Source organism: Myxine glutinosa, chromosome 5, assembly GCF_964187855.1.
Source record: "Myxine glutinosa chromosome 5, kmMyxGlut1.1, whole genome shotgun sequence".
NCBI lineage: Eukaryota > Metazoa > Chordata > Myxini > Myxiniformes > Myxinidae > Myxine > Myxine glutinosa.
This window is the reverse complement of record NC_136265.1, coordinates 170952390-170970422: the sequence shown is the minus strand read 5'-3', so window position 1 is coordinate 170970422 and position 18033 is coordinate 170952390. Positions and strand designations below refer to the sequence as shown.

The following is an 18033-nucleotide window of genomic DNA, read 5'->3' as shown; positions in this document are numbered from 1 at the left end:
AGCTGCTTCGAGCAGACCACAAACTGCTGTTTGTAAAGGAGAATTGATGAACAGACTATACCTCATTATCTATGCGCACCAAATCAGGCGAGGGCAAAACAAAACACGTGCCAATGACAGGAAGTGAAATAAAAAGTGGGCAAAAAAGAAGAAGCCAAAATCAAATAATACACAAAGCTATATTTGTCCCCTGCCCCTCCAACAAGTTCGGAGACATGGGGCATTAAAATGAGTTCCGACCGACTGACACCATCTGTGCATGTACTTTTGTGTACGCGATATTTCAAAAACCGTTCAAGATTTAGCTTTCATATCACACAGATCTATTCCTCATACCACCCAAAAGTCAGGGGACTGAGGGTATCAATCATTTCGTTGTTTTATTTCACTCTAAGTTTCAACATACAATTGCCTGCCAATGGCTGAAAAGGGTAATTGTTGTTTTTTTTGTACAAAATGCACAATTTTCATACAGGTGGGTAGCTATGTACAGTATTTGTAAAATGGTGGGATCAGAGGGAGGTGGTGGGGGCAGGAGGCAGGGAGGTTTGGGTGGAGGTGTGTACAGGTCAGCAGTGCCATGCACCTTGCTTGGCTTGGAGATTGCCAAGGTGGCAGTGGGGTAATTTTTGATGATACGGGTCACGATCCTCATAAGGCGCTCTGTCTGTGATGTCGACATTGGGTCCCAGACTGTCCGCACCAGGTCTGCATCAGCAATGATAGAGGGGTATGCAGAAAGGAAGTGTATAGTAGGGAAGCAAAAGGAAACATAATCAAATCCAGCCCCCTTTCAAACACCACCTCCCTCTTCCCCCCCCCCCCCCCCCTCCCTCAACTATTCCCACATACTGTTCAGTCGAGGAATGACAACTTTCTCCACCAGGCTTGGAATAATTTCCAGATCCGGATCGTCTGTTGGAGGACCATCTCTGACTGCATTACCGTCCACCTTCTCCTCCTGTGTGTGTGAGGACCCGATGTCGTCACAGCCGTAGAACAGCAAGGATTCAAACCAGGGAAAGGACTCCAGGTCAGGGCAGTTGGGCTGGTGGATTGGAAAAATGGGGTTATTCAAGCTTAATGATCTGATCCCAATAATTACTATACTATAAAATTGTTACGACGCCAACAAATAACCTAAAATGATTCCGTTAATAAAATAAGGTTGATATTTTCTGACGTAGGGGACGAGTGATGCGAGTTAACATGTTATCAAATGTTTAACACCTCTGCTCAATCGAGTAAACATAGCGACCAGTTGCATGATTTAAAGTTTAAGTGCAATTACTTACTATAAAGTACTTAAAAAACTAAAGTACATGTACCTACACATGTACAATGGACCATTTAAAGGTTCACTGCATTTATTTTTACATTCATCCAAAGCATTCATTTTACATTCAAGTTTTACATTCATGTTCCACCATTTGTGAAAGTTGTGGAGAACGTTCAACACCTTGGGTTCAAGCATGGTCTGAATTTGTGTATGGACCACAAACCTCGAGCGGGTTCCAACGAAGGAGCTGGATTTGAAGCAGGGGAGTAAGAAGGCGAGAGAGACAGAGGGCTGCAAAAGCCTGCCGATAGGCATCTGGGAAACTCTTGTGCCAGGAGGCAAAACGGCTGGAAATTCCGGACACTGTACTGAATTCCTCCCACACGTCCATCCATATATTAGTCGCCTCCTCCAGGATTCTTTCTGTGGAGAGAAAGGGGAGGCGGGTTTGTGGAAATGGCCTGCACATCACAACTGTGACCAGGCAGCTGGTCATAGTCTCAGAGCTACAGACACCGTGCACACAGTGTCCTGCTCTTGCAAAGGAAACCATGGGATCTTTCCTGCTCACATTAATAGAGGGGAAAGTAGAACAGCACTTGGTAGAGCACATACCTCTGCCAGGCTGAACAGTTTACGTTTTGTATTTCACTGAAAGGCTGGATCTGCATCCGGACCTCAACCGCAATCTAATCGCCTTGTTCTTGTCGACTATACAACCCATCCACCAAGTTGTCATAACCCATCCACAACTTTGATATATCCTGTTACATATCGTTTTGGCTCCATCTTTTATTGGTGAAGAATCACTTGAAAAATAAAAAATATTCATATCCAGATTCGGACTTGAATGTTCACCAAAGTCGAATCAATTAGTCCTTGTAACACACTCAACCTCTCCACCGAGTTTTGTCATAATGCGTCCATAACATTTTGAGATATACTGCTCACAGACAGACAAATAGACAGACAGGAGTGGAAATAAAACCAGCGACTTCATGTTTGTTGAAGCAAAATAATGTGGAAGTATTTTAAAATGTCAAAAGTTGCAATAACTGTATTGACGAGTCATTGGGGGGGGGGGGGGGGGGGGGTAGTCTAATAAACTTAGCAAGTTGGCAATCACAAAGCTTGGATGTCAAAACGGGTACAATTTCCTGCGAAACAATTGAAATTCAATAAAAGCACTGCAAGTCCTCCGGTGCAGAATCTCGTGCCAGATTTGGAAGTGACGTGCAAGAGGCAAACATCTTGACTACCGCTGAAATAAATATATTTCGCAAAGTTTTGATTGCACTCTTCCACCATTATCTTATTCAACTTTCTTGTTCACGTACTCAGATGATGTCACAGGTAAAAAAATAAATTCCTTCGAAAAAAATCGAGCATAGTGTTGACTTCGGGTAACATCTTGCCCACCATGTGCACAAGTCGATTTTTTACAAATTAGAATTGAATATGAAGAGACTTTGTTCTCCTTTTGAATACTCACCCTTCTCCGCTGTGAAGGTCGCGACATCAATGGACGTTTCCTCGTCATCACTGGAAAGACCCTCGTGGTGCGTGGCATATGGGGCATTGGCGATCTCTACACCCTCCCTTGCTTGCCTTCTTCTGGTCCTGTGAAGAAAGTTTCTAACAAGTAAATAATTCATTTCTACATATTTAAAACGGAGAGGGGGAGGCACTCTCATTGCTATATTTTATACAAGTCTGCATAAATGTTGATTTACACTTCCTGGGGTTTTGCGAGAGACAGAGAGACAGAGACAGAGAGACAGAGACAGAGACAGAGACAGACAGACAGAGAGAGAGAGACAGAGAGAGAGAGAGAGAGAGAGAGAGAGACGGCCCATGGAATACTTGATTGTGGTCTGTTCGGGCACCGCAAATCCAATAGGGGGCATCAGTCGGTCAACCAAAGGCAGGCAGGTCAAGCAAATCCACTAGAAATGGCCCGAGGCTGGGTGGGGGGGGGGGGGGGGGGGGAGGTGTGCGGGACACAGCCCAGGTAGAAGAGGGGTTTGATACCATGGCAGGGTGATGGAATGTGCTCACTCCTCCCCGTCCAGTGAGCCTTGCGTCCACTTCCCTCGTCCGAGTTCCACTGCAAACGCAGCTGCACTCGACTCCAGGCTTGACTCTTGTTCTTACCTTTCTGGCCTCCTTTTTTGACCTAGGGTTGTGACCCACCATGTGACGTCACCAACCCCTGCCCACTCTACGTTCATTGGCCATTCATTGGCCGTTCAGGCATCATCCAAGCTGAAGCCCCACCCCAAAACTTCTCATGCTGTCCTGAATGTTTGAGGCTTGGCGAGAATGTGTCTGAACTTCTGCCTTGGCCATCTCTCAAAGCCGCTTTCTTATCTAATATATATAAAAGCCAGTTCGTATTTGGACTATGTATGTATGTATGTATGTATGTATGTGTGTGTGTATGTGTGTATGTGTATGTGTATGTGTATGTGTATGTGTGTGTGTGTGTGTGTGTGTGTGTGTGTGTGTGTGTGTGTGTGTGTGTGTGTGTGTGTGTGTGTGTGTGTGTGTCGATGGACTGCCCTCATCCCATTGGTTGAAAATCTCTCCCTACTCTGTTCACAATCAAAATCATGCCCCACCATTTTGTGAAGCAGCATAGATGCAGGCCTCAGGCGTGTAAGTCCAAGGGCCAGTGCATTTGGAATTATCCCAGGTATATAACCACGATGTATTATATATGCACATAGCCGTAAGCAGCATGTTTTACCTGCAACGTGACGCAGGTCGACAAGAGCTCCGCGTGGTTGTTGTTGTTGTTGTTGTTGTGGTGGTGGTTCTTGGTGGGGGTCGATTTTTGAAATGTGCACCCATTGGTCGGACAGCTGTTGGACTCTACCCAACATGGCTATGGCACACAGATGAAATAATTTGGCCACCATCTTAGTTTTCTGGTGGGCCTAATACATCAGGCATGAGAGCCTCTGCCGATGATACATTGCCTGGGTTTGTTGCGTCAGATTTCCATTGGCTTTGTTTGGGCCGAGTGTTACTCATGACAAGGTACCCGAAAAATCTAATCAAATGCAAATAAAATTATTCGTAAAGGTTTAATCAACCCACGGTTCAATAAAAAATAGTATTATGTAATTTTTGAATGGCCCCATATTGGGGTTAAACAATCCATGACCGTTGTAACAAATCTGCTGGTTCTGATATAACAGTGGCGAAGGGTGACATGAATGACAGATTGACAGTTGTCGAGTTTATCTTTTAATAGCGCATTAAATGTGCGTTTCCCAATCGGCCCGTTACCGGATATTGTCGCAGGTTGTGACCACAATGTGGTCATTGTTGTTGCTTTATGTATGTACATCGGGGTATTTTTATTATTTTCGGGACCGATCGCGGTAGTGATCTGTGGCATTATACACTGCCAACATAAAGGGATGTGTTTGTACTGGTGCGAAAAGTCTGTCTAAAACCGAAATTACACACACACAAACCTTCATTTATTTTGTTGGTGTGAATAGCATAATTAAAGAGCCTGGTGTTGGCTTAGCGGTTAGGGTGCCAGCTTGGGATCCTAGAATCCTGGGTTCGAATCCCAGTCGATCGCTGAATTAATGCCAGGTGGGTTGACCTAACCCGTCATCCTTCCAAGGTCAGCAAAATGAGGACCAGCCTACTGGGAAGAATGAGCCATTTGAGTATCCTGCATAGATCCATCCAAGATTGTGCCCAATAGCCTACTAGGAAACAGCATCAGCAGCCCAGTGCATCTAAAGATGCAAAAGCAGCAGTCTTCTTATTGGTGAGGTGAATGAGAACATTCATGTCGAACCGAGATGAAAAACTGGTAATTATGTATGCAAATTCTGGGATAACTGAAAAATTACCACTCCATTGGGGCATGAACCAAAAAACGTTACATATTTCATGCGTCCCCCAATGCTGATTGCATACACAAAGTTTCATCAAAAAATGTTTTAAAATATGCCCGTAATTGCATTTATAGGTATTTGATATTTTTACCCGCCACGGGGCCAAAAATGATACTGCTCTTGAACCTTCTTGCCAAGTTGTGATCATAACTACGAAGTTTGGTGAATTTATGCACAACCATCGGGGAGGAGATAGTGTGACGGACACACAAACGGACGGACGGACAGACAGACGGACGGAACCAATTGCAATATCTTCCTGCTTTTTCAAAAAGCATGAGGATAATAAAGGGATGAGCAATTTGCCGAATTTTTGTTGTTGGAGTTGTCTTCTTTGTTGTTTTGAAGATGGCATCTGTTGGGGGCAATATGTGTGTGTGACTGTGTTTAACTGTATTTTGTTGACAAATTGCTTCCCTCACTGCTAATCATCCACAGGGATAGTCTCATTTCTTGGATTGTATAATTCATTGGAAGTAGTTCACAACTTTGGGTGCATGGTAATCGTCTGTGTGGCGTCGAGTCTTGTACACTCGTAATTTTGACGGGCTTTTCCTCTCGTAAAGGAAATAAAAGACAGATATATTTCCACAGGATAAAACATTGAGAAGGAGATTAGGGAGAAGCCCTTTTAAACACAAACATTGGGAGGGGAGACGACATACTTATTAAATGAGTAACGATAGATTCCTATTACAGTTAATTTTACCACTCAGGCTAAAATATTGTCGTGTGCCTGCCCTATGGTTAACACCGCAGGGTGACACAGAGGACCAAACGAGCGTTAACTCTGATGCGTTTAATTCAATGGCGGACCTTCGTTACACGCAAGGGAAGCAAGTGGGGGAGAAGCCGTAAGCGCTTACCTTCATGGATCCCACCTGCAGTCTTCAAACCTGCGATGATTAATTCCAACCGACATGGATTTAAAATGTACAATAAAAAAGTTCAGTAAAATAAATGCCAGCAAACAAGAAAATGCACGATAAAACTAAGTTCCTAATTGGAGCGCTCCCACACAGACCAGAATACAGATAAGGGATAAAATAACTGAAAAAGAAATTTTCAAAAGAAAAAAAGAAAAAGAATAGAAATAAGGGGCGTGGCCTCACAAACTTGCCTGTCCTGTGTTCTCACCAAGTCGGTGTTATCAGCGATAGTGGTCATTGTCTTGTTTCCGGTTGGTTTTTATTTAGTGATATTAATTATGGTGTCGATTGCTTGGCTTGTCGATGGTGTGTCGTGAGATGTCATAAGGAACACAGGAAAATATTAGAGGCAATTACATACACACAACAACAGGAATTTTAAGGCCATTTTCCCTGCTAGAGCGGGGGTTAGCCAGAGGCAATTACATACATACAGGGGATTAATTTACCCATAATCCCTTGCTAATTAATAAAACCCACCCCTCTCATGGGGACAAAGATACAAGCTCTTCCACGACATACGGTCGACACAAATGTCCTACTTATGGTACATCGGGGTTTCTTCTTCTTCTTCTTCACGACAGTCGGAGCACATTATCTATACACTCTACCTGGCTCTAAGGTAATCATTGCCTACCCCCTACAAGCGTAACAATATGAACTAGGGGAAATAACTATTCTAATTAATACATTATTAGATCTGAGAGGTCATTTCCTTAATAATATGATGGGTTTGGGGCCTTGGGTCCTGCAAAGCCAAGTTCCTCTGTTTAATACACAGTACGAGCTCTACTTCCAATGATATTCTTACCGTCGTGCCTCCCTCTCAGCTACCCTCCTTTGCATTGGCGCATCCATGTTCTGGTTTCGGACTATCCCCTCAGTTTTGCCTGGAATACATGGTGTGGGGAATGTGGGGGGAGAAGGGGGTGAGGGGGAGTTGAGAGAGCCATTTACATACAATAAACATGAAGAGGTCAACTTCTCACTTCCGCTATATAAAATATCCGTTTCTTAGATAATGTGACCTTTTCAAGAAGATGACACAGCAAGACACCAGGGAAACATTACAAGCTGAGAACAGGCAAAGGGAAGGTACAGGCTTGGAAATAGAACGGTGAATAATAGGGAACATGTTGGAGGGATTGGAGGGGGCGTGGGGAGGAGGGGAGTAGAGCTGCATTTACCCTGTCGAGATAGGGGAGGGGTGCACTGGGAAGCCTCGTCGGCGACGTCTTCACGGCGACGGCGTGCCAATCGTGCTGCCCTTCCCGCCCAAAGGTCTAGGAGAGCAGAATCGAGCTCGTTGACCATTGGAACCTGGGGGTTGAGGAAGGTATGTGTGCAAGTCAAGCTTTAAAAATAACAAAAGACACTTCACAATGATTGCCAACGTAAATAAAGATGATGTTCCAGTGGCCTTGCAGCTGCATGATCGATATCCCATGGTCCTTCCTGCATATATTCATACTTATCTTACCAATTGAAAAAGGCCTTCGCTACAAGTTTCCCAAAATATGTTTGTATTTTTTTCGAAATTTCCTCGTCAGATTGTATGGGAGGAATGTCAGCAACGTCATTTATCGATAGACAAATTTAATATTAAAAATAAATTGCATCTATAGACATATTTTCAAGTGTGTGTACATTATTGATGTCTGTTCTGAGGCCAATAAAGGCCGCTATGAAGTGTATATTAGAATATGTGGTCAGGTAATGCTGCCACCGACCCAAAGGAAAAAGGTAACCACCATGAGACCAATAACTCCATAGCTTTTCAATGTCCAACACGTCCTGAAACCACTGCCGGAAAAGCTCACTCAGCCAGATAATATACATTGATTTTATAATCAATGTAATGCCGTTTGATGCACAAAAAGATGCATAGCTACAGTAATGAGCTATATAGATTATAGTAGATCTACAAAAAAAAAAATCATTTATCAATAACTCAGAAATGTAATTGTCCAAGTATTTTACCTTTAGTGTTTTTATTTACATCCATTTTTCCCCACAGTGATCAAAGGTTCACAGAAGTGCTTGTACATAAATTACAAGCAAGACAAAAACACAAGGAGACAAGTACAGTATATTTTTTTTTTTTAATTATAAGAACATTAGGAGACAATGTACAAATCAACGTGAATTGTTAATTTAACTTGTCCCCACAAAAGATTTGAGCTCCATGCTCAAATGGGAATTCCGAATCGGTCAACCGACAGCCTAAGCTCCTCATTAAAGGAAACACCGGTTGTTGAAAAGACTACAGCCAACTTGGAAAGTTTGCAGCTCTGGGAAGATGGCATCTGGTTTTCCAAAGCTGAAAATTCCAATTGCAAAATCGTCTTGTGAAAGTGTTAATTTGTTGATGTAATCTATTTGTGCAGTGTGTGTGTGCGCCTTTTCCTTGGGTTTATATGTCCTTATCAGGGAGGTGTGCACTTGTGGGCCTTATTCGAGTTTGGTGTGGTAATCTCCCCTTCCTCCTTTCCTGTTCATTCCTGTTAATTGTCACCCCATTGTCAGTGTGTTGCTTCGTTCCCTTCTGTTACGTCACTCTTTAATGAGTCTTGATTTTGGAGAAATAAAATAAAAAGGAATAAAGGATTGATAGGACACAGAGAGACAGAGAGACAGAGAGAGAGAGAGAGAGAGAGAGAGAGAGAGAGAGAGAGAGAGAGAAAAGTGTGACCAGTGCTCTGACACCTTTATGCAAGCACAGGCACACAATCTAATATTTCATGTTGAAGTGAATGCATAAAGCAGTCCAACTTTATAGTACCTTCTCATTCAGGCACTCACTGAGGTCCCGTATGTAGCCCACTAGCTCCTGGTGAAAGCTGTATCGACTGGCAGCCTCAAGGGAGCTTGCACCGAGTTGGTTGATCATTTTGCGACACGACTCCAAGTCGGTTCTCACTCCTTCCAGTTCGATCCTATGACGAGCACGCTGCTCCTGTAGCGCTGCGAGTCTAGGACGGAGGGCGGAGAGAATTGGTGTACGAGTATTAAAGTCCGACAGTTTAGTACGTATGTAGAAATGGCAGGATTATTGGCAGCACCCACCTCCCCCCAACCTCTCTCCAGCATCCTTATATGCCAGGTGTTCCCTCCATTAATTCTGATAGCGACTCCCAATCCCCTGTCCCTTTTCTTGCCATTCCGCATAAACCTCCACTCCACTCCCTTTCTTTATTTGTTAAAAAAAATTGGTCAATAGGCTGAATATTGAATAGTTAGCAAAATTATTTGACAGGAATTTTGGCAAAAGGGAACAACGTTGATTGTAATGGTTCCCTGAACAATGTTCAACTTTTAAGCCACACTTGGCAGTGAACAAAGTACTGCTAAATACACTGTACAAAACCTAACAAGCCACAAGTCAAATAGCAACAGGAACGTCTTCCTCACTTGTTTTGAAGACTCTTTGTCAACTGACCCAGACTCGGGGGCTCAGCTGAAAGAGTTTGATGTTGCGACGGCAGCATCACGGCCTGGGGATAAACTGGACCAATCGGAGCGAACGGCTGCGGGATAGTCCCTCTGTAGACCTCGTGGAAGGGGCCGCCATCATGTGGGGCTGAAGCATGCTGTACCTGTGCAATGTGAAGAAGGGGGGAGATTGGCAGGAAAAACAATTAAAAGGCAATGTGGCGATACACGATATTTTGAGCACATCTACCATTCCGAATATGAAATTACCTTCCTCAGTTATGCAAATGATGCTTCAGTTTCAAAAAAAAAATAATTTGAATTTTACATTGAACGTCAGATTTCAATGGAACACCATGCTTACAGAAACAAGCCCGATGGCTTTCTGAAGTTGGCCTTGCTCCCAAGTACGGACATCATCATCCTGTCCATGTTCCAGATCTAACCGTTCATCATCGCTGTCCTCGATGCCTGTTTGGTGATCATAAATGCAAAAAAGAAAAGAAAAAAAGGTAAACAAAAGATGACTACTGCAAAGCTCATCGCCAATAGGTTTTTGGTGAATTGCAACAGGTAGATTTTGGGATTTTTAAATTTATAACATCATAGATCCCTTTTATAAAACCAACACAGACCCTCCCTCACCGATCTCCTCCGCAATCGCTTGCCTCTGAGTCCTGGTTCGCAGCCCCCTCATGGCGATTCTTCTTCCTCCACCAACACCGTCACAACCACTCTCCCCCCCATCACCGGTTAAATCTTTGCCCCGTGAAGCTCCCTCATCTTCATCCTCATCATCATCGCCGTCGCTGTCCCGTACCAGGCGTGACTGTAGGGCCGGGTTATTCCCGATCCGTCGAGTTGTAGACCCCCCACTTTCCAAAGGGATGAAAGATGGCGGTGGCCCGTAGCCAACTCCACCCTGCTCCCTCGCCAACTGCCTGCGTTTGCGAGCCTCATGAATGAACCTCGCATCAGGAATTTCTCCTGTTGAAGAAAAGTTTTTTTTGTAAATAAAATGTGCGCAATATGCTTGTTAAAATCCACATATTTATCAACTTTAACGGACGAGTGAAACTTGCCTGGTTTTAGGGAACCCAAGAATGAGAAGGGTCGTACAATTGCCTCAGGTCTCATTTTTTGAGACCCTTCCTTTCCATCTTCACCACTATCATCATCAACGTCCATTTCCACCTCTTTTTCCAGGATCGCAGGATTTAACGATGGCTGGACCCCATGTTGACTCACTGCAGGGCCTCCGACACAACCCTCGGCATCTCCCTCCTTGCTTGGGCCCTTATCTGCGGTTAAGCAATAAAGTTGGATGAATCAGAGGGGAATGACCATTACCAGATTGGTACAAGTACCTGAGATCATCAAGCAAGCTTGATTCTCAATAACTGGGATATTCTATTGAACAACCAACGTGCATCAGAAATTTTATGAAGCAAAAACCTGCGCAAAAATCAATCATATTTCTTCAAATGTATTGTGGAGAAAATGCCTCTTCAAGGTTAACATTGCTTATTATAGTTGAGTTAGGTCCTTCATGAATGTAATAACATACAAGTGTAAAGTAATTAATTGTGATATTAGCTATGCATCACTTTTGTAAGAGATAGAAGATGTATTCCTACGCCAGTGTTTGTGTCTAAAAATCTCCATTAATATGAGCCTATTTTTACGACATAGCCAATCGGGCAGAGCCATCGAGAACAGCGTTTGTCCGTCCGTATGTATGTCCCCTCAAACGTATACCAATCAGAGCTGAGAATCTGGTCACATGACAGGGTGATGTGATTACGTCTGATGTGATTACGGCGGTGTGGCGGCTGACTCTCCACATACCGCCATTTTGATTTATATGCCGAACATATCGTCGAACCTGTCATATATCACAATCGCCATGCTCTACCTGTTCGTTTTTCATTCAGTGTGAAACACAAACAAACCGATTGTTAAAATGACCATCAAATATCGAAAGCATCGGCGTTACGGCTCTTCCAACAATACGGTACGAATAGGCCTCAGGCGTTATGACTCATCTTCGGACAAATTAAGCCCAGGTTTCTTAATATAGCAGTGTATCGTTTCAGTAGTATCGTTTTCGTAATAATAATAATAATAATAATAATAATAATAATAATATCGTAAATATAACCATAATACTTTAATCCCAATGTCGTGAATGAAAGGATAATGGATTGAAGCAGTGTATGGTTCATGATCAATGATGAACGGTGTTCCGCACAAATATTAATAACTGAGGAAGTAAGGAATTCGCCTCGGTTTTTTGATAGTAGTATCATTTTCGAAATAATGATAACGCAACGTTAATATTATCGTAAATATAATCATAACACTAATCCCTTCGTAGTGACTGCAAATGTACTGGAAGTAAAAATATATCATGTTCTACATATTAAAGTAGGGGGCAGTTTTGTGTCCGTTACGTCATTACGTCTATGATGTCATGACGACGACTGACTCCACCGACCGACATTTTAATTTACAAGTACACCCGCTCACTGCGGGAGCTGCAGGAAGGGTCATTCCTCTTTGGGGTATATAGATTACAGTTGATCTATGGTCGGGTCTCAAGAACATTGGGTGTGTGTTCATTTATCAAGTTTCTTGTGGAGAGATCGCCAAGTGGTTTAAATATTCGAGCAAGCACTCCATTCAAAACCCTTAAGGAACGGCTGGCTTGGCAGGCGCTGGCTAGCTGCTTGGTAAATGAGCACACCTCCAACCCTTGTGGGGTACATAGATTACAGCAGGTCTTCGCTCAGTTCTGTGAGTAAAACTTACCTCATGGATGTCGAGATTCCTCCAAATTTCTTTGTTTAATGTTATAAACAGCATTAGCAACTGTTTGAAAAGCGAACAATATGTTTGTGGTTTATATTTGACAAGCCTGGCTACGCCGCTGTTGGACTTTTGGTCTTGATTTTAATGTACTTTCCTTTGTGAATCATTTTTTTTTTTTTGTATACAATATCGAGGCTCGTGAAAGAGCGAACATTAATCACATGAACACACAGAAAGACAAACCGACACATAAAACATATAACATAGGGAGCGGTAGACAAGATGGGGAGAGAAGGGGAGAGAGGGGGAAGGACACAAACACAACATTTGAGAGCAGGGACCGAGAGACATGGAGACATCGAGAGATCTGAGAGAGGGCGAGGGCTTTGGGGGGGGGGGGGGGCGTGGGAAGGGGGCAGTGGGAGAGGTATAAAACATATGGACACTGCCAGGACTTCCAGGAAAGAAGTTGGAATTTCAAACAAGGTGGATCTGGGGTGAATTAGCGGGGGTAGAAAAGATCAAGGTTTTGGATGGGGGAAGATAAGAGATGGTGGTGAACAGCTGTTTTAAAGACCTGGAGGGAGGAGTGGGATTGAAGGGAGTGAGGGAGTTTGTTCCAGAGGCGGGAGAAAAGAGGAATGAAAGAGTGAAGGTGAGCGGAGAGCCAAGATTTCGGCAGTTTAACCATCAGAGGGTTGCTGGCAGATCTTGTGCGACCTGTAGGAATATTTGGGGGACAGAGCACAGAGAGAGCTGGGGGTGCAAGGCCGGAGAGGAGTCGGTAGAAGACAGAAAGACCACCTACCTGCCTGCGGTGAGTGAGTGAAAGGCCCTCAGAGATAGCTTCATCGCGGGAGATTCCAATAATTCTGAAAGCTTTGGTTTCAACAGCGTGAAGCCGAGCTAGGTGTGAGGCAGGAGCACCGGCCCATAGGGGAGAACAGTATTCCATTGAGCTGCGGATGAAAGCCTTGTATGTGGTGAGGAGCTCAGGTGTGCCGAGGAAGGACTTCGCACGACGGAGGATGCCCAGTCGGCGACTGGCTTTGGAGGCCAGCTTGGAAATGTGGTTTTCCCAAGAAAGATCATGGCAGATAGTGAGACCCAAAATCTTGAGCGACAGAACTTCTTGGAGAGGATTGTTGAGAAAGTAGATGGGAGGGTTGTCCAGTCGATCTTTTCGGAGAGACATAGTAAGAGTGTGAGATTTGTCAGGATTGAAAGACATGTTCCACTTGTTTGACCAGTCTGTGATTTTGTCCAGGTCTTCAGAGAGTGAGGAGGCAGCAGACTGCCGATCTGAGGGAAGAGGAATGGAGCGGCAGAGAGTGGAGTCATCAGCAAAGAGATAGAGAGGATTTTCGAGAGAGTCAGAGATCATTGATGAAGACCAGAAAAAGCACGGGGCCCAGAACACTGCCTTGGGGAACTCCAGCCTGAACAGGAAGAGGAGATGAGAGAAACCCATTCAGGGCCACACGTTGACGACGACTAGAGAGGAAGTCCGCCAGCCATGCGTGGAGATTTCCATGGATACCAAAGGAGGAGAGTTTGGTGAGCAGAGCGGGGTGCCAGACCGTGTCGAAGGCACGTGATATGTCGAGGGAGACAGCTCTAATTTCCTGTTTGGCATTGAGGACCTCCATCCATTGTTGAGACAGCAAAAGCAGCATGTCCAGAGTAGAGTGACCTGGTCTGAAACCAAATTGATGATCAGAGATCAAGCCATTGGAGAAGAGGAAAGATTTCATATCAGAAGCAATGATGGATTCCATGACTTTGCTGATAATTGGGAGAAGGCTGATTGGTCTGTAGTTGCTAGGATCTGTTTTTGCACCTTTTTTGTGCAAAGCGGTGATGTTGGCTGATTTCCAAGCAGATGGCAGTTGACCTTGAGCAAAAGAGAGGGTGAAGAGAACAGAGAGAGGGTGAGATAGAGCAGCAGAGCAGGATTTTAGGACCCGTGGGCTGATGCCGTCGGGTCCAGTTGCAGAATCAGAGTCGAGGGTTGACAGAAACTTTTCCACCTTGTCAGGAGGAAAGGACACGGAGTCCAGGAGCAGCAGGGTACGACTGGGTATGGTGGGTACAGAGAGGGATGGGTTTGGGACACAAGATTTAGAGGCAAACACAGAGTTGAGGCATTCAGCTTTTTCACGTGCGGAGTCAGCTGTGTAGCCGTTTGAGGTAAGGGAGGGGATGGAGGGGGAACAAACACCAGAAACGGATTTGACCAGACGCCACCAGGATTTGGAAGAGGGAGACAGATAAGAGAGTTCGGTCTTGAGAACGGAGAGATATTGTTTCCTGGCTCTCCTGAGGGTGGACACACACTTGTTTCGGGCTTTGTGAAAGGAAATGAGATTTCCTTCCGTTGGATTTGCTTTCCAGGAGACGAAGGCAAGTTGTTTCTGGGCAACAGCCTCACCACAAGATTCCGTGTACCATGGACGGGAGGAAGGGTATGACAACTGAAGACGAGATGGGATAAATCTGTGCATGAGAGAGAGCAATTTACTTTGGAAGAATTCCCAGGATGAGTTGATGTCAGAGGTGGTAGAGATGGGAGACCAGTCCAGATGATTGATGGCTGCTTGAAGACCGTGCCAGTTGGCCTGAGTGAAATGCCAGACTCGTCGACGCTGAGCAGGCTCCCTGAGGATGGTCAGAGAGATGTCCACTTTAACAAGGACATGATCAGATGATCCGATCGGAGCAGAAGAAGAGCAGCAGACATTTTCAGGGAAGTTAGTCATAACCAAGTCCAGAAGAGAAGATGTTCCGTTGACTGAGATCCGGGTCGGGAAATTGACAGATTGTGTCAGTCCCAGTGAGTCGCAGAAGTCCTTTGCTGAGGAGCCATGGCTGGTGAGAGAGGTACCCACACCCAGCCAACTGGCATGATGACAGTTGAAATCACCACATATGAGGAAGAGAGAGTTGGGATGAGTAGATAGAAGTTGGTCCATATCATCAGACAGCGAGATGTAGATGGAGTCATCACTGTTTGGTGGACGGTACAACACACATATGAACAAGAGGTGGGAGCGAAGGGGAAGCCGTAGCCAGAGGTATTCCTGGGGGTGAGGTGGAGAGAGTGCAGTGCAGGGCGAGTGAGGAAGAGAGTTTTTGATAAAGATAGCAACCCCGCCTCCAGGACGAGGCTCAGGTCTATCATACCGGAGGAGGGAGTAGCCCGGGAGAGATACTATGGAATCAGAGACATCATAAAGGAGGAAAGTTTCTGTTAAGCAGATTACGTCTGGTTTGACAGAAGCAACCTGTATGGAGAGATCAGTTAAGTTTGAACGAAGGCCCCGGATGTTTGAGGTCCATACCGTTAATGAAGAGGAAGGGGGAGCATCAGATACAGAACAGGGGGGAGGAGGGGTAGGGTAAGATGTGGAAGAGGTGGAAGAGGTAGGGAGAGCTGTTGAAGGTGTGTCAGAGATTTCAGAATAGCTCGGAGAAAGGGAAGGATGGGGCGGACAAAAGGTTTGATGGTGATTGGGTGAGCCACAATGAGGTGTTATTTGAGGAGGGGGAAGAGCGAGGCAGAAGGTTGGGGGAGATGGAGGTGAGAGTTTGAAGGGGGAAGAAGCGGGGAGGACGCTTTGAGGAGGGGGAGTGAGCGGGGGGAAATTGAGAAGCAATGAGGGTGGGGAGATTTGAAGGGGAGGGGTGAGGGGGGAGTTTGGGAGGGAAGGGACAAGGGGAGGGATTTGAAAGGGATGGGATATGGGGGAGATTTGGAGGGGAGGGGTGAGGCAGGAGTCTAGGAGGGGAGGGGCGAGGGGGCGTCTTGGCGGGGAGGGGTGAGGGAGTAGTTTAGGAGGGAGGGGGCAAGGGGGGAGATTTGAAAGGGATGGGTGATGGGGAAGATTTGGAGGGGAGGGGTGATGGGGAAGATTTGGAGGGGAGGGGTTATGGGGAAGATTTGGAGGGGAGGGGTGAGATTGGATTTTTGAAAGTGTACGATTTATGGGAAACGAACATTTATTGCAAAATGAGTTTCTTGTGACCTTCGAGTTAAAAATACGTTTAAGGACGCTGGATGGAGGATGGAGTGCAGGAGAGTTTAGGGAATGTAGAACAAAGGCACTATAGGAGATGGATATTTTTTTTGGGATGAATTGATTTGGTGAGCAAGTCGAAAGCAGCCTTTTAAAGAAGAAGAAGAAAAAGGTGTTATAAAATATGACGGAATACATAACTTGAGGGGAAAGTGTAAACATTGAAGGTTAATGAGTGAAAACTATCTGGGGAAATGGGGGAGAAACACGTGGTCGAAGAACGAACGAATGAATAAGAATGAATAAACGAATGAGAACAGAGAAGGAAATGTTGTGTGTTTTTTTTTTTTTTTTTTGAGTTGAGATTTACACAAGGAAGTAGGCTATGGGTGAAAAGCCTGGGAATACAGAGAACGAAAGTTATTGGATCACAAACGACGGACCACTGAGAGAAAAACAAAGCCTCAAGGTTGTACAGTGCACACTGTACAAGGCCTTGCTCGCGACACGGCAAACAGACGATCGGGGGGAAACGGTTTAGGCATGGAAACGGCTCTTTCTTGAGAAGGAAGGAGGGACCGTCCGAGTGACAAGTAGGAGTAAGACAGTCCTCCACCCATCAAACCGGGCCAACATCCAATGGTGAGCGAGAGGGGAGGGGCATGGCCCGTCATCGCTGAGACATGGGGATGAGACCATAAAAGGCAGAACGAGGGCAGAAGTTGAGCGAATTCCCCAGAATCGGCTGATAAAAGCTGTTTCTTCGCAACTCTGACCCGACCTACAGCCCACATGAACCAGAGCTGAAACTACTCTGCTCAGTACAAGCGGCTGGACCTAGTGACAGAACGTGGCGGCCGTTTATCCCTGCAGAGCTGTTAGGGTTTGGGTGAAATTGAAAATTATTCCAAACCTGTAGCTTACTGTTTTTAAGGATGGTATAAAGGACATACACAACAGGCACGAAGAACTGATGTAACATGCTAGATCGGGTAATGTAATAGACACTGCAAAAACAGGGGTAAAACCCAGAATTAGTTTATTTATATGCCTCTAAACCTCTTTAAACCTTTATTTAAAATGAATTATAAACTTGAACATTGTAGAACACAAATCACCTTCTAAAATACTTCCATGAGCCTCCAGTTTAGCAGTACTTGGATTGTGTTCTATAGGGTGGTGTATGTAAAATGAGGTCTCAAGCGCAGCCTCAGGGAAGTGGGCGCGGCATGTGAGAGTGTGCAGTATTAGGGTGATGAAGATGCCGCTGATATGGATATGTACGATGCGGATTGATGCTGCGTTTTGTGGTGATCATGACAGCCTCCATCTCCTAAACTGACTCAATGTCGTCTTATGGATCGTAAAAAAACGATTTTTAAAATCATTCTTCTTTTTTTAAAGGCAACCATTACCACACCTTTCTTGTGCGGTCGGCCGGGGGAAGCTTGGCCCGAATCTTCACAAACTGGTTGGCTAGGCCTGTAGTTTGACTAGTGAGGGCAGTAATTTGGTCATGGTGTCGGTGACAGCTCACCTACTCTTCGTGAAGGACATCATAGGATATTTTATGTCCACCAATGCATGCTGGCAGATGGGACGCTCGTTTAACGTCCATCCGAGGGCCGGCACACACATTGATG

At 45.0% G+C, this 18033-nt stretch overlaps 1 protein-coding gene across 1 annotated transcript in view; it reads right to left on the bottom strand.

The window, feature by feature from the left end:
* The window catches only part of LOC137426746 (PAX3- and PAX7-binding protein 1), a 45365-nt gene that overhangs the window by 10002 nt on the left and 17330 nt on the right, over window positions 1–18033 (bottom strand). The window contains exons 4-14 of the mRNA XM_068115575.2: window positions 10646–10864; window positions 10209–10550; window positions 9928–10034; window positions 9543–9727; window positions 8914–9103; window positions 7319–7451; window positions 6943–7021; window positions 2772–2899; window positions 1503–1702; window positions 853–1048; window positions 587–708 (exon numbers count right to left, since the gene is read on the bottom strand). Coding sequence (XP_067971676.1) covers window positions 587–708; window positions 853–1048; window positions 1503–1702; window positions 2772–2899; window positions 6943–7021; window positions 7319–7451; window positions 8914–9103; window positions 9543–9727; window positions 9928–10034; window positions 10209–10550; window positions 10646–10864 — 1901 coding nt within the window. The remainder of the gene's footprint in view (window positions 1–586; window positions 709–852; window positions 1049–1502; window positions 1703–2771; window positions 2900–6942; window positions 7022–7318; window positions 7452–8913; window positions 9104–9542; window positions 9728–9927; window positions 10035–10208; window positions 10551–10645; window positions 10865–18033) is intronic.